This window comes from Eriocheir sinensis, chromosome 10, assembly GCF_024679095.1.
Source record: "Eriocheir sinensis breed Jianghai 21 chromosome 10, ASM2467909v1, whole genome shotgun sequence".
Classification (NCBI taxonomy): domain Eukaryota; kingdom Metazoa; phylum Arthropoda; class Malacostraca; order Decapoda; family Varunidae; genus Eriocheir; species Eriocheir sinensis.
In genome coordinates, this window is record NC_066518.1 from 15,951,306 (window position 1) to 15,972,056 (window position 20,751).

The 20,751-nt window shown below is 43.1% G+C and overlaps 1 protein-coding gene across 1 annotated transcript in view; it reads left to right on the forward strand.

Moving 5' to 3' along the window:
- The window catches only part of LOC126996644 (organic cation transporter protein-like), a 45,097-nt gene extending 36,818 nt beyond the window's left edge, over positions 1–8,279 (forward strand). The window contains exons 8-12 of the mRNA XM_050857333.1: positions 6,123–6,267; positions 6,511–6,701; positions 6,905–7,077; positions 7,386–7,570; positions 7,865–8,279. Of these exons, the coding sequence (XP_050713290.1) occupies positions 6,123–6,267; positions 6,511–6,701; positions 6,905–7,077; positions 7,386–7,570; positions 7,865–8,047 (877 nt within the window). The 3' untranslated portion in view covers positions 8,048–8,279. The remainder of the gene's footprint in view (positions 1–6,122; positions 6,268–6,510; positions 6,702–6,904; positions 7,078–7,385; positions 7,571–7,864) is intronic.
- The last annotated feature ends 12,472 nt before the right edge of the window (positions 8,280–20,751 follow it).

Sequence of the window (20,751 nt, forward strand, 5' to 3'; positions counted from 1 at the left end):
AAGAAATGGGTGAATGGTTCTCAAATTTTTTTGTCACACAAAGCATACTAACTTCTTAAAAAAAATATGGTTGTTATGCATACTGTAATGATGGGAAATGTGCACACTACACTGAATTGCTCCAGCATTCAGCAGTTCGAAGTGGATCGAGGGACCATAATTTTTCTGATTTCCAAAGGATCCAGTTATTATTTAACGAATTTCAAGAGGTAATTTGTTGATATTTTGCTGTAGACAAAACATTGTGCTCATTATATTTTTACGTGTCAATTACGCGAGATCGAACTTCGTTGATATAAAAATAAGTTAGAAGCGTTACAGTAAAAGAAGCTTTTAATGCGTCTTTAACCCTGTATTAAATAAACTTGCACTCTGCAGGAACTGATGACATGGCAAGAATAAAAACCAGCATCTAAATTTATAAAATGTAGTAGTAAAGTAGTAGGCCGCTAAGATGAAACCTAACTGGCCACATTATTTACGTTCGTGATACGGTTGCCTTGGCTGTGACAACGGGATAAACAATACCTCTATTGTAAGGCTAAAGGCTGAAAGTTTTTTATTCTTCTTGTTTTAGGCGAGTAGAGCAAAAAATAAATCGATCGTTCCGTTGCCGCTGGAGTGTGAACAGCTATTTTTTCTTCGGACTTGACTTGTGGTTACCATTAATATTAATATTATTTATAAAAATAAATTGTTTAACCTTCCTATTAAAAAAATGGTATTATATTGAACGTGTTGGCGGTCTAATTTCCAGACACGTATTTTTTTCCGCGCTAAAAACAAGAGAGTTAAGTGTAAGAGTGCTGAGTTGTAGTTTTCAATCTCCTTGGTAACATAGTAAATTTAATAAAAAAAACTAGATGAATTTGTAGTGCTCCGTGCTGGGCTTCCCACGGTCAATCATCGTTGTCCAAACTCGTGACGTCACCTGTGGGTGGAGCTTAAGCAAAGCTCAGCAGAACAGATACCATTTTCCACCCGCAGATAGGAGCTCTAACACTAGTTAAAAAAATATTCACACGGGAGAAATAACGAAGGGAGAAAGACATGTCTCATGGAACAGGTGGAGAATAAAGAAAATATACACATTTTATCCTCCAGCGGTCTCCTAAGCTCCATCCAGAGATGACGTCACAATTTGAAACAGCGATGATTGGCTGTGGGAAGCCAGGCACCGTGTGAATTATATTTTGAACTGTTTAGGATAAACCTACTACAATATTATTATGTGTGCTTCCATAATATACGCATGTATATTTCGCTAGCCTTGTTTTGGAAAATTAAAACAGTTTATTCTAACGAGGTCTCCTAAGCTCCGCCCACAGGAGCGAAACAAACTTCGCCACGGGTACCAACCAATTAACGCATCAATATAAAATTTTCTGCTATATATAGTGTATGTCACTGTATCAAGCACTGTTTACATAAATATTAGCCACACAATATTTTCCATTATAGAAATGTGCCAGCAATGCATTAATGTTTCGGTTTTCAACGTTTGTTTGATTTACAGTTGTACCGAAAGTACACGGAAAGATAGCTTCCGAAGGGGAAGAGAAGCGAGCGTTTGCTAATACCTCCTAACGGAAACACACTCTTTATGCGACGCTTCGACGAAGAGGGAAGAGACTGTCTGATAATCCCGCCGTAAATGTTCACTCCACTCGTCGTCAATTTTCTCGGGGCTAGCAGTGCACTCGATAAATCTGTACTTTATTTTGTTCACGGCACTGTTATTGAGAGCGGTCCGAGTGTCTATTATGGATAATACTTCCACAAACACACTCCTCTTTTCGAGGAGTTCGTCTATCACGTCCCTACGGTCTTGAATTACTGCCTTGGTGGACGCAAGTTCCTCCCTCAGTCTACCCACCATCAGGGCCCTGGTGCAGCCCTTCCTGAGGAGGAGGATCGCGCTCCTCCGGGTCAGGGTGGGGCTGGGCAGGGTCGCTGAGGGAGGTTTCTTCCTGGTTCTGGGTGAGGGTCTCTCTCTCTCTCTCTCTCTCTCTCTCTCTCTCTCTCTCTCTCTCTCTCTCTCTCTCTCTCTCTCATGATATATATATATATATATATATATATATATATATATATATATATATATATATATATATATATATATATATATATATATATATATATATATATATACCTCTCTCTCTCTCTCTCTCTCTCTCTCTCTCTCTCTCTCTCTCTCTCTCTCTCTCTCTCAGAGGTGCTATGCATCTTTGGGCTAGTAAATATACCAGTATATTTAGATATAATAAAAAAAAAGAGAAAGAGAAGAGAGGAGTAGGAGAGGATGGGCCTGAGAGCGCTAGTGTGCCGGAATGTCGAAGTTTGTTGAGTGACATCTTGAAAAGTGTTTCGGCTACTGTTTTTGCCACTGGTACCACAGGTGAGTACATTTCGCAAATATGCGGCCGGGGAACGCGGCGTCATGCGAAGTGGACCATTTTTTCCGTTGTTTTATTATCATTTTTATGGATATTGAGACATTTCACTGTTGTTTGTTTTTACTATTTCTAGTTTTATTTTGTCACTTTTTGTTTTATAGTTTTATAGTTATTGCTCTTATCTGACTATATTCACCCTAACCCTGCCCTGGGTGGGTGTTGCAGTTTTGTATTCTAATCTCCGTGGGTTAAAGAGGAATCTGAGAAAGCCATCTGTTCAGGCCTTTAATTAATTGTGGATTCTCTGTTGCTCAAAAACACTTGTCTAATTTTAGACATTCCTAATAGTTATCCATACCGGGTTTAATAACCTTTTCCTCATTCCCAGGGCCCAGGGCATGTGGATTTACCTCGTTCTTGCGTAAAGAGGTGCTGGGTACCTGCAAGCTGAATCCAATGCCATAGTAAAGTTTTGAATTCAATAATATAATTATACACTTTCTCTTTTATTTAAATTCTAATTTGGATGACTCCATTTATGACTGTCTATTGCTATTTATGGCGACGATACAAGAGACTGAGAGGAAATCCTCTTTTATTTTCAGTGGTGATTTCAATGCCCACCATGTTGGTTGGCTGAATTCTGTCCCCCACCGATCGTCATGGCCAAGCTGCCCATGCTTACTCCTGCCTAACAAGTTGTTTACAGTCAGACGGTTGTGAACAATATGTCAGTGTTCCTACCCATGCTTTTGGCAACTGCTTATAATTATATTATTCACTGATATTCATTGACTTGTTGATGTTAGTGTCGGGCCTCCCATTAGTTCCTCTAGTTACAGAAGATGCCTGATACAAGCCTACCGGCCTCATGTAGAATCCTTATGCTCTTAAATATTGCAGTTCAGTTTAATTCATCCGTGCCAAATGTCTGTTTGTCACGTAAAGTTTACTTGAAATCTCGAGTTAATTGTAACCAAGTTAATAATGACATTCCAGCTACTGTTTGAAGAGATATATATCGTGCTGAGTGACCTGTATTGGTTCTTACTTCCATAATCACGGATAATGTAGATCGAAGCGTTCTATGTAAGACTGTTAATACTCGTTACAATTTCAAGGCATGGTTTACTGCAGAATGTAGAGAGGCTCTTTGGAATGAACAAACTTCTTATTAGGTCTGCTCTTCCACGCCTTCAGGTGCTAGTTGGGAAAGCTACTGCCATGGTCGTAGAACTGCGGAGCAGGATTAAAGGGCAATAGAGGTAAATTGTACTAATCATTTGAAAGATACCCTCATTGGTACATCACAAGGTCATAACTGGTAGGTTTCGTTGAAGTCTGCTCCGTTTGGTCATGACTCAAATTTCTCCCATCACTAAACCAGATGGGATATTTGCATTTCCACAGAAAATTGAAGTTTTTCCAACTTTTTTTTTTCAAGCAAACAGAGAAATGTGGAGGCTGTTCTACCTCATACTTATTTTCCCTAACCTTCCCTCAACATCTGCACTTAAATCTTCGGAGTTTCACAAGTTGTTGATTGACTTTAACTCCTATGGTGGCATGGAACCTCAAAGTCTCTTTCCAATTTTTTCCCAGTTATCTTTTTGCATTTATATAAGAAAAGGAAATTCTCCTCCTTACTGGCATATTGCGAACGTTACGCCTTGCCCTAAAGGATCGTCAGCTATATCCTTGCCAAAAGTACAAAAAAAAGGACAAAAAGTTCATTACTCTAGCCCTATCAATAGTGCTTGAGTGACTACAGGATAAACGTCTCTCCTGATTCTTGAATTTGAATTTGTTACCAGATACCCAATTTGGTTTTGAAGAAAATAGCCTGTGATGCGCTCTTGACATTGATGCATCAAGTTCAAGTTTCTTTGGTTGCTGGTCGAATACAAGGCTTGTTTCTCTTGATTTCTCCTTTACATTCGATTTAGTTAACCATAAAGGATTAATGTTTAAACCTTTATCAGTAAGTATCGATGGCTCTTTTTACAATATTATATCTGATTTTATCTGACAGGCACCAACGCATAGACACTGATGAATATTTTATTATATTTATTCAAGTCAAGTCCGGTGTTCATCAGGGCAGTGTTATCGGTCAGCTTCTATAAATTTTCTATACTATTGATATGTGGCATGCACTTCCTTTCATTTAATGGCCTATAGTATCCCTATACCGATGATACTCCTTTAGTTTTATTCCTGAGCTTCAAAACTGTTCCCTTGTGGCAACTCAATTGAATGCGGATCTTGATTTAATTTTTCCCTGGTGTCAGCGTGGGGACATGAAATTAAATCCTGCAAAGACTGGTCTTGGGGAGGCGGTGGCTGAATGGATAGCGAGACGGCCCCACGTTCAGGAGGACGCGAGTTCAATCCCCGACCTGTGCCACCAAGCTGGGATTTTTCAGCCGCCGCCGAGTGGCTTAAAACTACCCACATGCTGTCCAGAAGACCACCTATCAACCAGGACTCTAGATTCTAGGATTAAAGATGAGCTCCGGGAGGGCAGCATGAGCCAATGCAAGATGGCGCCACTATAAACACTCGCCTGCGCCAGAACGGGCTGGGCAGACCAGCAGGCCCCACCGGGAAGAGGTCTTGGACCGACCATCAGGATCCACCGGGAAGAAGCCTACCGGCGCAATAGGCCATGACGTAAAAAAAAAAAAAAATGCATCATCTTTAGTCACTCAAGAACCGCTAATCCACTTCATCCCGATATTTTAATAACAACGAAGTCATCCACTCTCGCAAGTCCTTTGACTAACTTGGAGTAACATTAGATTCCAAGTTGTGAAAACCACTCTAGGAAAGCTGCTTTAATAATTTCATAGAAGGCTGATCTGTTAAGGAAATGCAATGATATTTTTAATGATGATAATAATCTGATTTTCTTTTTCTTCTTTTGCCGTAGATTTAGTACAGTCGTCCAGTTTGGATGTCGGAAACCCCATCTCATCTCACTTTATGATCTTGATTTCACCTTAATAGGGTCTACTCACCCAGCTTAACATGCCACTTTGTCATCGTCGAATGGTTGATCATGTGATCACATATTTTTCTAGATTGTTGATAATAAGGACCACAGATTGCTACTGGCTCATTTTCAGTCTATTGACCATACACGTCATGGTTTACATTTCAATGGGCCTGCTCTGCACCCAATTATTTGCGGAAGTAACCAATTTTCCCATGCACTTCTTGAGCATTTGATTTAAAATCGGAATGTACTTCTAGATGAGACTGTTTCCTTGTTAACACTGATAAGTTTAAAGCAAATTCAACACCCGCCTGTAACTCATTAGGTATTGTTTAATCGCTGCCTGCCTCTATTTATTGTTCTCCTTAGTTCATTGTCACTGTCTCTTTATTTTTTTAAATCGATGTATACGTATATATATATATATATATATATATATATATATATATATATATATATATATATATAGATATATATATATATATATATATATATATATATATATATTACCCTGTGGCCAGAAATACGTCTAGAGAATATGTCATGATGTTATCAGTAGGAATGATGTCACGAAACTGTTGTTATCTTGTGAGCGCTCTAATGTCAGGAAAGATTCCTGTTTTTCTTTCTTTATTGACTCAAACTCTGGGAAAATATCTTGTACAGGCCTAACTGTATGCGTGTTGCGTGCTAAGGGTTCCTGAAGTGTTAACTGTTCCCCTGGCCAGGCTGCCCGAGTCCCCGCGCTGGTTGATCCACCACGGCCGCCACTCCGAGGCCCTGCGGGTCCTCCGCTGGGCGGCGCGTGTCAACCGTAGAACGCTTCCCTCAGACGAGCGACTCCTTGCCACCATGCAAACCATCATGAGGAGGGTGTGTGCTCGTGTGTGTGTGTGTGTGTGTGTGTGTGTGTGTGTGTGTGTGTGTGTTAAGCACCGCAAACATTCATGATTTAAATATTTTCATTGTTTCTCTGTAGTTTACAACTTGTTGCCGTAGGGCCTATACTATGGGGCTCACTCTAAGCCTAGGGCCTACTGTAGAGTGTGTCGTCAGCAGTGCTGGGGGACGGGGTCCAAGCTGAGATAGGTATTCAGTTGTTGTTTGGTCCTTAAGGAAAGACGCCGCGCCCCCGATGGGTCTCCTACTACGACCACCACCACCAGCTTTCTGCGCCGCGGCAGCCGCTACCTATTTGCAGTGTTGTTGACCCCCGGCCTGCGGTTGAAGGCTCTCGTGATGTTCTACATATGGGCAGTTGCGGGGGCGTCTTACTTCGGCCTGAGCCACAACGCCAGGATTCTTAGGTAGGCTTGAGACAGGGCTTCATGCTGTAGAGTAGCTCAGAGATAAGAGCAGCATGAATCACATTCTAATAATGTGGTGCCAGTGCCTTTCTCACGTTGGTATTTACCAGAAACCTGAACTATCAAAAGTAATTATAGTATTAACGTTTAATGAATGTATCCATTATGACGCACTGTCACCACTTGTGTGTATATGTTGGCAGCGCTAACGTGTACCTGCACACGTTCCTGGCGGGGCTGGTGGAGGTGCCAGCGGTGTTCCTCCTGTGGCCAGCCATTACCTACCTGGGCCGCAGGAAAACCCTTGCCTTCCTGTTGATAGTGTGCAGTGTGTCCATGACTTTCATGACGCTGTCCATGGTGACGCGTCTAGCAGGTGGGTGGCGGGGGCAGGTGGAGGACATAATTATGAGGTAGGATGCTTAAACCTTAGTAATTCAGATGAAAGGTGCCACGGCTTGGTCCTCACAGCAACGACGGGCAGCAGCACGAACAGCGGTTCTCGTGCGCGCTGCGACATTGTGTACCGATTGTCACGGCCTCGAAGGAATATTTACAATACTAACAAGATTCTTAAGTTTTCATGTTAAATACTATGAATGAATTGCTTCAATGTACTAAAACGTATCCAAACTGCTACTTTCTTATTTTCACTATTTCCTCGTCCTCCTTCCTTCCTCTCAGTTTCGAACTTCGTTAAGCTGCTTTTATCGCTCATCGGCAAGATGACCATGACAGCTTCGTACCACCTGGCGTGGGTGTACACGCTGGAGTTGTTCTCCACTTCCAACAGGGCCCGTGTGGTGGGCGAGGCCAGCATCCTGTGCAGGCTGTCCACCGTGTCCGTGCCCTACATCAACGACCTGCTGGTGGGCTCACCTCATGATGTCGTGTTTGTTGAACTCTTTATATAAGCAGATATTCGCCACGGCTAGATTCTTACAGCCATATTTAAAGTCAATTTGAAGAAGTCGTAGTCTATGCTATAATTAGTCTTGTTTAATCCCATTCTCCATCTAATCCTAAACGTGGCCACCTAATCCACGCTGGTGAAACCTAGAAGTCTGCCGAACTTGTTATACACATAGACCGTGTCCTGCCGCGCCTCACCGAACACAACTGTAATATTATTTCATGCTGTTCTTGTGTTGCTGATGCTACAGGGTGAAGTGCTGCCCTGGGCACCCGGGGTCCTATGCAGCCTGGCAGCCCTCGTCGGTGCGGGCCTGGTGGTCTTGCTCCCAGAGACCACTAACAGTAAGATCACGCAGCGAGACGACTGCCGCCACGACCACCAAGACGACTACCCTCTCCAGGAAGCACTTAATAGCAAGGCGGTGGCATAGGACACTGAGACGCAGACGGAATCCATTGAATACTGCTTGAAGAAGATATGACTGTTGACTACAAACATTTCAGTAACTTTTATTAATTATTCGCAACGCCCGTCACTGCTTAGGCATATTATTAAATTTTTTTTCCGTAAGTCTGGTTTGATTTACTTGGCATTATTGGGGATATAATTTGTAACATAGTGTGGATTTATTCCATATTATGGCTGCTCAACATAAAACACAAATATCGATGGATGTGGTGTAATGCTAAAACAATTACACTTCATTACAATAAACGTTATTATTGTAGATAAAAATGTAGTTGATCATTCTCGTTGTTTTATTAATTGGTAAACGAGAGAAATAAATGACCGATGCAAGGTTCTCTCATAAAAAAAATCATTCTTGCTTGAAAGCCCTGCAAAATCAAGCAGAATTGGATATTTTTTTATTTTATTTATATTACCATATTTGCTGAGTACCTGCTCTGTGTGTATCATTCTCGTCTTCGTCGAAATTTATCAAAACAATAGGGCGTCAAGCAACTCGACAACCCCCCCCCCCCCCCCCCCCCCCCAACACTAGAACTGACAGGTGTTTGTGTCTCTGTGAGGTCCCTGGCTTCCGCTTCCAAAATGTTACACTCCACCCTGGTTGTTGATTGGTGTGAACCAAGACCTTGGGTGGACACATGCCGCTACCAGGAAAGTGGGTTGGTCAAAGGTGATGAAGTTCAAAGCCAGAGGTTGAGGGCTGAGTGTAAAACTCGCAGCGGAAGCCAATGTACCCCACGGAGATCAAACAATGGATGCTACGATTTCTGTCCAGTTGCTTGACGCCCTAATGTTTTTTTATCAATTTCGTCGAAGGCGAGACAGCCTACATTCTCCTGTTCTTCATCCGAGGCCAGCACATAATAGCAACCTACACCTTAAAGACGGCGGGGAAAAACACAATTGGCAACATCTCCTGCACCCCACTGCACCAGCAACACTCATCACCTCACCCCGTCACCCCATAGCAGTGGGAATGTGCCATCTCTGCGAAGAGACGGGGATAGATATGGACCAGAGTGACAGGATTGTCCGGCCGATTGTCGCACCATGGGATATGCCACACCACACCACCATCATCATCACGACCTGACTCCCCTGCACAACAAGCACCATCAGTCCTGTGGCGGCACGGCAGAGTTTCCTGGAGCCGACCAGGGGCTACTCCAACCACCTCCACCTGTACACCGTCGGCCCTAAGATGAAGAAACTTGTGGGTGGGAGTGTTTGATCGCGTGAATGTTCCCTGAAGTTCCGCTTGCCTTCCTATACATCGCTATTTTCTGCGGAACTTTTTGCAACTGATAAGGCCATAGGCTATGCACTTAGCTCCAATCATAATCTAATCACAATTTTCACCGACTGTATGTCCTCCCTTCAGGGTATAGAATCTGGGTATACGGATACTGATGAAATCCAGGGCAACTTCATCAATAAGTTACATACTTTTCGTAAATCTTTCTCGCTGATATTGGTGCCCGGACATTGCCACATCTACGGCAATGAACGGGCTAACATTTTGTCAAAATCGTCCATGAAGCTCGACGAAACGTGTAACCTCCCTCAAAATCTGTAGTCATGTCTCACCCTCGGAAACTCATCAGAAAATCTTCTGTGGCAATGCCAATGAATAACCCAAAAACTTATCACTGTCAACCCCACCTTCCAGTCGTCCGTCGCGACGAGAGGAAGTGGTTTTCGGACGCTTCAGGGCAGGTTCCACTCTCCTCACCCACTTCAGATGATGCAGGAACTGAACCTTCCCCCCTGCAATCGAATGCTTCCTATTGGTCACATCCTTTTGAACTCTGGAGAGTACGAAGAGGCGCGTCGGCCTCTCGTGGATTACTGCGAGAGGATGGGCGTGCCCCTCGTCCTCTCCTCCTTTTTTTTTTTTTTTTTTTACATGCCAGCCTATAGCGCCGGTAGGCTTCTTGAGGGGCCTGGATGGTAGTCGACCCCAGCCCGTCATGGCGCAGGCAAGTTTTTTTTATTTTTATAGTGGAGCCATCTTTTCTTGGCTCATGCTGCCCCCCGGAGCACGTTTTTGATTCACTGGGATGGTTTCCTCTAGAGTCCGGGTTGATGGGTGGTCTTCTGGGTAGTCTTAAGCCACTCGGCGGTGACTGAGAAATTATAGGTGGTAGCGGCGGATTCGAACCGGCGTCGTCCATCACGCGGTGAATGAGGGGCCCGCACGCTAACCACTCAGCCACCGCTTACCCAACGATCATCCCAATGTAATCGGTAAGCTCATGACTTTCCCCAAGGAGAGGAACTTGATCAGTGAGTTATGATTTAATTCATGTCATTTGGTGGTGGTAAAAGTTCCTTAGCGTATGATTGGGTATGACTGAAAGTAATGGATGCTTGTATGAATGGTGTACATGTTATGTACCAATATTGTACGTATACATATTAAGTACATGTATATACCCCTTCCCAAGTCCCTTTTCATACTAACATAGCTTTGCGATAGGCCCCAATACTAACAACGTGGGCATTGTATGCATGTATGTACGGTAGAATGAATGATGTGCTTGCTTTAGAATGCTAAATAAGAATGAAAAACTAAACAAACAAATAACTGAAAATATATAAAAATCAATGAACCATTAAACTGGCCTAATCGCCACATTCGGCTGATGCCCCCCTCCCCCCAAAATAATAAGCCCAGATTTCACTTCGGTCACCATTTGTACTTTCTTCAATACGTTGCGTCATGCCACGCTGCCTTTCATAATGTACTCCTCACTGCTGCCATACCGCTGCTGCTCTTCTCCCTCCTTCTGTGCTGAAGCCATTCCTTACAAAGAAGAGAGGGAGTCATTAGACTTCATTTCAAGTTTTTTTATTTTTATTCACCAGATGTACTTTGAGGGCACGAGTTTCGTTCTTTTATCTCTGACCTACTTATCGAGCCAACATGAAATAGATAGAGGTAAATTAGTGGGTATATGCTATAGCTGCGTGTGCCCTCGGTGCTTATCTCCAACACATTGTCCCTTGACCTGGTTGTGTGAGAAAAATACATTACTCGGGACACAGGGCCAATATCATATGAACTGGGCAGCTCCATTATCTAATTATAGTAACCATCAATCAATAACTGTTATGGACAGAAAGCACAACTGTTAGTATTATTTGCCCATAAGCAAAAATATATCAAGAGAGCGTGTCAAAGAGCCTAAAGGCACGCCAAGTTGTTTTCACTTTATCCTGTCTCTCGCCGTGGCCGTTGACGGAACAATGACGGCCCGGCACCATGAACCTTTCATATTATCCAGTTTCTCGCCGTGGTCACCAACGGTATAATGAGATAATCGGGCTATCCATAGGGTAAATGGGCTATTGCCATTTCTATATTTGTATTTCAGTGAAAAATACGATATTAGCGAGTCCATAACACCATGGGCTGGGCCAATTCGCCCTAAGACTTCCTGGCCAGACTTACCGTTGTTATGAAATACGTTACCAAGATACGTGAAACTTTCTGAGATTCAACGTCCTCGTCACACACATGAACAAACTGTTCTGTTTCATCTAGCAAGCCTCCAAGCACTTGTACCTTGGTCTTGGCCCAGGAGACCTGAAGTCCCAAGGGCTTTGCTTCCTCGTGCAGTGCCTCGAGAGCCATTATCAAAACCTCCAGCGACTCCACCATGCAGGATTACTGCATCATCGGCAAAATCAAGGTCAGTGACCCTGGTATTGCCAGTGAATGCTCCGCAGTGACTCTGGTCCTCAGCTCTGCCCAGTACCCAGTCCATACAAGTGTTGAAAAGCGATGGGGCAAGGACACAGCCCTGCCTCACTCCCGCATTCACGGGAAAGAAGCTGGACAAGCTACCCTCCACACACACACTTCACATATGCCTCGCGATGCACTGAATCAAATGTCTTTTTGAGATCGACATAGGCTGCAAGCATCCCCTGTCGAAGCTCACGTCGGTGCTCCACCAGTACGCGAAGCGCTAGGATACGGTCAGTTGTCGACTTACCAGGCGTGAACCCAGACAGTTCAAGTCTCTGCAGCCTCAGCAGCTGGCTACGAATTTGCATCAGCTATAGGGGGGCAAGCACCTTGCCTGGCACACTGAGCAGTGTAATACCACGGTAGTTGTTGCAGTCCTGGCGGTCCCTTTTCCATTTCTAGAGAGGGACGACCAACCCCCTCTTCGAGTCAGGAGGAATGGTACCGGACTGCCATACGACAGTCAAGACCGCATGCAACCCGTGAATCATGGCCTCACCTCCAGCTTTAAGCAGCTCCGCACTGATGTTACAGGTGTCAGGTGCCTTTCCACCCCTCAACTTACAGTTAGAGTCCCTTGATAGAGAGAGTACCGTCATAGGCGGCCCTGTGTATAAGGCTGCTGGGCGCCATTATTGGCCCCTCAAGCACCGCGCCAACTTTGAACTGAGGTATCAAAAACATATTTTTTCCTATTCTTGAAGCGGACACGGCTGCTTTTTAATGTAGGAATGCCTTGCTGCCTGGCTTGCGGCTGTAATAACAGGCCGGAGAGGGGATACAATGTTTATAAATTCCCTGCAAGTCCGCTGAGAAGACAGAGTTGTGCTAACAAAGTCAGTCTTCTTGGGAGGAAACGATCCCGTTGGTCAGGTTTATGCCATATATACAGTGTGTGTATTTTGAAATAATAATTGCCCTCCCTTGTACTCTCTACGGAGATTATTGAGAGAGAGATAATGCTACAAGAACTGAAACAATCGTTCACCTCACTGTCATCAGAGGTCCAGACATCGTTGCTGATGAGGGAAGCTGTCGCCCATAGGGCAACAGCTGTGATCTCTCCCACACGACTGTAGACTCATAATGGATATTTCACAGTCTCATAAATGTCAATCTCACGGACTGGACGTTTTACAAGATTTTGGATAAAAAGAATGAATGTTACTTCTGGTATGCCATACGTCTTGGTAAAACTCCAGAATCGCACCCAACTCACTCTATTATTTTCTATATATATTTATTAAGCATCACTCTGATACCGGTTTGAATAATTATTCCTCGTTTCTGAGATTTTAACACGCGGGGAAAGTTACTATTTTAGAGTGATAGGTCACAGCCGTTGTCACATGAACACTTGAGCTGGGCTCTGTTTTTCTAATTTTTTCAATTTTTTACCAATTCATCGTCCATAGCCACCTCACTCTCCCCGTACCGGCCTTCCCCGCCCCTCCTCGTTCCCGTCTTAACGACCCCAAAATTTCTTCTGATGAGTGTGAGGTCAGCCCCTGAGGACAGGTGACACACACACACACACACACACACACACACACACACACACACTCTCTCTCTCTCTCTCTCTCTCTCTCTCTCTCTCTCTCTCTCTCTCTCTCTCTCTCTCTCCTCAACGACGCAGTACGTGACACCCGGTCAAAAAACGACCCTCAGCCACGTCCCTCCAACCCGCCCGTGTAAATAGACGCCATGCATCGCAACAAACCCGTAACCCGTAACCGTGATCCCGTAAGTACCACCACCTCTATTACCAAGCCTCTAGATAACTTAAAAATCCTTAGTTTCAATGCACGTAGCCTAAGAAACAAATTTGATGAACTGAGATGTCTTGATCTAACAGAAAATTTTGACATAATTGTTATAACCGAAACATTTATCGACACCACAAACATTGATTTAAGTTCCGAATACAACATAGATGGCTACAGACTCTTCAACAAAGATCGTGTAAACCGTAGAGGCGGTGGCGTCGCCCTTTTTGTCAAAAGCTATTTGCAACCCACTGACAAAACACCAAGAGACAGTAACGTTGAACATTTGTGCGTGCGAGCAAACATTGCAAAAGTCAATTTAAATATATCTGTCACCTACAGACCTCCCGGGCAATCACTCGATGACGACCTTGAAATGCACAGCGTTTTAAGGTAGTCACTTAATAACAACGACTCACTGATATTAGGAGACTTTAACCTCCCCCATATCGACTGGCGACACTGTCAGGTACAGAAGGCGAGTCACATAGAATGATCGAATTTCTAGAAGAAAATTATCTAAGCCAAATGGTTTCTGAACCAACTCGACAAAATAACATACTCGACCTTGTTATAACGACCCAAGATAACCTAGTCAGTAATGTCACGGTAGGAGAACACCTCGGTTCTTGCGATCATAAATTAGAGCGCGTCGACATTAGAGCTCAAACATCAGTGACTGAAAATAAAGTAAGGGTGCCCAATTTCAAAAGAGCTAACTTCGTAGAAATCCGACAAAAACTAACAGAAATACAACTATCAGATGACGGCAATGTAGAGGAAGCCTGGCTAAGCTTTAAAAATCATTTACTCACTCAGCAGAACACATTCGTCCCCTTGTGCGAGAAGCGAAATAACACTAATAAAAGCCCACCTTGGTTTAATAGCGAAATCAAACACTCAGTCAAGGAGAGAAAATTGTCTTACAGGTTAAAGAAAGAACAAAGCACGCCCGAAAACATTAGACTTTATCATGATGCCAGGCGACGAATAAAAAGATTAGTATGTCAGGCAAAGCGCAGATATGAAGAAAATATTGCAGCCAACTGTAAGAATAATCCGAAATCTTTCTTCAGTTACATAAACAACAGAAAGGCGATCAGAAGTGGAATTGGACCTTTAACAAACAGCAACGGTGCACTAGTGACTGACAGCCAACACATTGCAAACCTCTTAAACAATTACTTTTCCTCGTTGTTTAATACTAACAGTCTTCCTCCCGCTACCACCAACACCAATACTAATGTAAATCTCGAGCATGCATTGCCTAATTTTGAAATAACAACCGATGAAGTCCTTAAAGCTCTCCATTCACTTAAAACAAATAAAAGTCCCGGACCCGATGAAGTATATCCTATACTGCTTAAAGAAACAAAGAGCGAAATACTCTCCTCCCTCACAACCGTATTCAACATGTCCTTGCGACAAGGCATCGTCCCTTCGGATTGGAAAAAGGCTAACGTGACACCGATTTTTAAGAAAGGAGACAAAAAAATACCAGGTAACTACCGACCCATTAGTCTAACTTCAATTGTAGGTAAGCTACTTGAGAGCATAATTAGAGACAAAATTATGAGTTACCTCGAAAGCCACTCATTAATTGGGGATTCACGACATGGCTTCCGTAACAAAAGATCCTACCTATCAAATCTATTGACCTTTTATAACGACCTCTTCTCAGTTTATGACGTAACCAAATCATTGGACGTAGTCTATCTTGATTTCCAGAAAGGGTTTGATAAAGTCCCACATCATAAATTACTTTATAAATTAAAGCAAATAGGTATTGACGGTCAAGTAAACCAATGGATCGCGAATTGGTTGAGCAACAGACAACAAGAGTGGTGATTGACGGATTTAACTCAGAGTGGGCGCCGGTCACTAGTGGCGTCCCTCAGGGCTCGGTTCTTGGCCCAGTGCTCTTCATTATTTACATCAACGACGTGGATGTTGGACTCAATAATCGCATTAGTAAATTTGCAGACGACACATAGATTGGTAACTCGGTTCTCACTGACGAAGACAGGCAAAGCCTCCAAGAGGATTTGCACAAAATTTCAGCTTGGTCGGATAGATGGGAGATGCCCTTTAACGTAGACAAGTGCCAGGTCCTTCAAGTTGGAACAAGAAATAAGAAGTTCGATTACGAAATGCGCGGCGTTAAACTCACAAGCGTTCAGTGCGTTAAATATAAGTTGGGGTAAGAGGACGTGTGTGTGTGTGTGTGTGTGTGTGGACGGGAGTCACATTGCAAGGCAAGCTCGGGCCAGGAGTTGAAGAGGGGGGCAAAATGAGAGGCGTGTGAGGGGCATATTTCACTAAGATGGTAAGCAGTATAATAGCAGGGGGAGAATAAATGCACTGGGGAAAATGGGGGTTGGATTCACTGGGGGATGGGAGGGCGTTATTCAATGCACGGCGTAGCGCTTACCTGGAGTTGAAGAGGGGGGCAGAATGAGGGCGTATGAAGGGTTGCTGGTTCTTTTATACGGGGCCGGGAGAGGCCAGAGACAGGGGGGTTGAGATTGCCGGAAAGGCTTACATGATTTCTTAAATTAATAAAAGGGGGAGGAAATTAACAACGTCCACTAATGTATTACAAAGTAATCCAGTTAGCATGGTTTTCAAGGTTATTCGTGGCAAAAATCTATTTTGGGTTCAATACTTACGGGGAGGTAAATTTACAAGGGACTGTATGGCATCTCGGTCAATGCGCGCGGCCGGAAGGGGAGGAAGCTTCTAGAAGGACTGGACTACGTGACTTGGAGAGGGAGAGGGGGGAACAAGGGTGAGGTGGCTGACGCCAAGCCAGGAATTTGGCAGGGAAGCGGGCGTGTCTGGCCGTGCGGCGGGTCAGGGAGTATGTCTGGCGGAGAGTAGGGGTAACCCCGGGGAGGGGGGATGGGCCTCTGGCGTGAGAAAATTAACGGCCACTGCGGGCCTCACTTAACACTTAACACTTTATAAAAATCTGGCACTACAAACCGACTCGGGAAAATGACATACTTGACCTTATCTTTTCAACAACAGCTGATCTAGTTAACGAAGTAAATTAAAGGTGGTCCAATTTTTAGTTCTAGCGATCACCGAATAATCACATTCAGCATCAAGATGAAAGAAAGTAAAGAAACTCCTAGTAAAGAAAAGGTGCCAGATTATCAGAGAGCGAATTTCGTAAGACTCCGATCAATTCTAAATAATTCTGACTGGACTGTAATTTCTATGGAAACAGATATTGATAAATCTTAGGAGGCCTTCACAACAATAGTGAACAATGCCATAAGCATATGTGTACCCTATCGTAACAAACGTTCAACTTTTAAGAAGAAACCCAAATGGTGGAATAACGAAATAAAAAATACCCGCTCTCTTGAAAAAAAGAAAAAAAAAAAAAGAAACGCGTATACAGTAAATATATATCAACCCAGAGTGAGGCTGACAAACTAAAGTTGGACAGAATTCGCCGCAAAACCAAGAAATTAATAAAACGAGGCAAGAAAAATCTTAATTGAAGAATATATAGTGGAAACAAGTAAATCTAATCGTAAAGAATTTTTTTGCTATGTAAATAATAAAAAAGTCACTCACTTGTTTGCTAATGAAAATGGTAACCACACGAACGATGAAAATGAAATAGCTACAATCCTAAATAACTTTTTCGCATCAGTATTTACCGACGAAGGTTGTTTATCACCTCAACCGCCGGAGGTTAGAAGGGCCGAAAAGATTTTAAATGGAGTGCACACCGTAGAAAGTGACATTTTACACACAATTGAAAATATTAAAGTAAGCAATTAAAGCTCCTGGTCCAGACAAAATTACCCCTAGGATTTTAAAAGAAATGAAACATAAAATTTGTAAACCGCTCTCTGTCTTATTCAATAAATATTTATAAATATTTAACAGCTGGAAAAGTTTCGGCCGTCGGATTGGAAACTTGCAAATGTCACGCCAATTTTCAAAACGGGGGACAAGTCTCATCCAGGAAACACTCGACCAATTAGCCTGACATCGATTGTTTGTAAGTTAATGGAGACTATAATTCGCGACAATATTGTGAAATTCTTCGAAAAAAATAATATAATAAATAACTCGCAACATGGCTTCCGTAGTAAACGTTCGTGTTTAACTAACCTACTTGATTTTTTTTCATTGTATTTTTTAGGTGTTCGATGAAAGCAGATCAGTAGATATCATATGTCTGGATTTTCAGAAGGCATTTGATAATGTCCCCCCCAAACGGTTGCTCAGTAAACTATTGGCGCACGGTATCTCGGGTAACATTCACAATAATTGGCTGTCACGGGGTAAAATAAAATTATACCAGGAGTGTGCTCACAAGGCGGTAGCTAGCCGACAATGGTTGATTCCCGCGGCACGCCAGGAGACACAACGGTGTACACACCCTGAAAAGGGAGTACTAACACGACTTACCTGCTCAAATCTCCCGTGGGGTTCTTATTTACTCTCCTTATGTGGCTGGAAGGCACATACGCACAGGCAAAAGGGTTACTGATAAAGCTCGTGTGCACTAACTTTATTAAACACACAAAACAAAGACGCAGACAGCTCACACACCAAAGCTGGCCTAAATCGTTACTCGTGCGAGCACAGTCTAACCTAACCTGGCTATACTAACAATTGGATACTTAATTCAGTGTGGAGACGAAGGATGAGGTGCCGTGCAGCCGGTCTTCCTGCTGGCTCCTCAAGGCGCGATGTCCTGCGATGTTTCGGCCTCCGCGGCAACTCGACGCACGAGAGCAAAAATCTAGCGGGCGCGTCCCGATAGGCAGAGCCCGGGATCACTCCAGCACTCCAGCAGGTCTACACGTGGCCACACAGCCACCTAGCACGTCCGCTGCCTCCTACGGAGACAGCATATCTCGACTGCCTTGCTCGACGTGCCCTTCAGGATGACACAGTGGACCCTGGCACTGACTATACGCTTAGCTATGTTAAGAATAGAATTAGGGATTATTTCCATAATAGCATTGCTACCCAACTCAGACACTGCTGTGACAATGGCAGCACCAGCAGCCTCCATTATGCAAGTGTCTCCCACCACTGTGTTTACCCCTATGGGCGACACAATGCACCTCAGGATGTGGTAGCAATGCGTCTTAGGCTAGGCTATAGGTACTATTGGGAGGTTAGTAACTCCCCTGTGTCTGCTGCACGTTGTGTGCCAGGCCGAGGGGTCACACACTGCAACACTGTCATGGAATGCCAGGGCCCTTTCATTGCTTTTTTTAAGCCACGGGACTGCCTTGACCTTAAATGTCGTTGATAATAGATCTACATTAAATATATAGGAAAATATTATGTACTTTTCATAACTCAAACCATCAATTCTTTTTTTAATTTTTCGTCTGGTATGCAAAACAAAGTGGTAAATTCCCTTAGTTCAGCCCAGTAGATCGCAATGTCTTTGGTCTATCTGACGATTGTAGCTCCGCCCACAGACTCAGTAAGCTCCGCCCACTGGCTTCACTCGCCTGTATGGGAACGGCGCGGAAGGGCGCCTCCTGTTTAATACCTCCATGCAAGGGTTGGTTCATCTTACCCTACGGTTCATCTTACCCCACTTTCCCCTATTTGTCTTCGTGTTGCTAATGATCTATTTTTATGTCATGTTTAAGCAAAGTGACTGATATGGTGTGTCTGTAATCAAGTCTAGCCCATTTTGCAGCTTTGTTTTGTATGGGTGTACTGACCTCGCCTTCACTCCCAGCCGGTGCTGCCGACACAAACTCCAACACAAAAACAACACCTGATAACAAGTACCACTGACGGGGCTCTAGAGGCTGAGGCCCCACAGCCTAACTAGCCCTATAAAACACCCAAAAAGAAGAACTCCGTTCCCTGAGTCCCGCCATATTCAGAAAACATTACAACGTTGTAAGGCCGAGGTACAACCTCCGACCCTTACACCCGAATTCAGGAAGCATCCGGGAGGTTGTAAAGGACAAGGCAAGTATAGAGAAGGTATCGTCATACAGGCGGGAGGAGATCACTCGTTGGCAACTCCTATAGCCTTCACGCTTCACGGCAACTCCTATAACCCATCCTCGTTGTCTGCCCAAACCGACGACTTCACACACCTCACTCTCACCCTGTTTCCTGACCCCAACATTCATTTTTACGAAAAACTGAGACCACCATCATCTTCCTGAGAAAATTCTGCATCACACGAGCATAAAATTGTAACCATAATGTAAAATTACACATCCGAAAATCAGAGTTAAATAAAGTAGGGAATACATATTTTCTTGCACTTATTTCCCTTCAACTCCTTAGTACTCAGCTGGTTTTCGACGCATCACTTTTTTAAGCACAGATCCTAAATCTGCATGCTTTTCTGCAGACGACGAGGATGGGGCGGGGCTTAATTAGGCTCGAGAAAGGGGCGGAGCTTATCGAGACGCCAGCCAATCATCGTCCAGGATGAGATGCCGTGAACATTTCTATTTATATTTTTTATTCAACGACAATTGCTTCATAGGATATATAACGAAAAATCCACATCTTATTTTATTTTATTGTAGGAGTTTATAACATACAAAACATCCGAGAGGTCCTAATAAAAAAGCTCATTTCAAAATTTGGTTCTTCACATTTTATGAGAGTGACGATACCTCTATACTTGCCTTGATGTTGGTGACTGAGTTTCTGACTAGAATTTCGACGAGTTTCCTGTGAAATGTAGCCGACTTTGAATCTCTCGAGAAGCTAGTGGTTGCGTGACCTTGTTCACACGGGCTGAGGTGAGATTCACAGATATGCGTGCTTATATAAATGATATATATAAAATATATTATATAAATTATATAAATAATAAAATATATATAAGGTCGCTACTTCGCGGATTTTCGCCTATCGCGGGGGTTCTGGAACCTAACCCCCGCGATAAATGAGGGATTACTGTATATATATATAAATATATATATATATATATATATATATATATATATATATATATATATATATATATATATATATATATATATATATATATATATATATATATATATATATATATATATATATATATATATATATATATATATATATATATATATATATATATATATATATATATATATATATATATATATATATATATATATATATATATATATA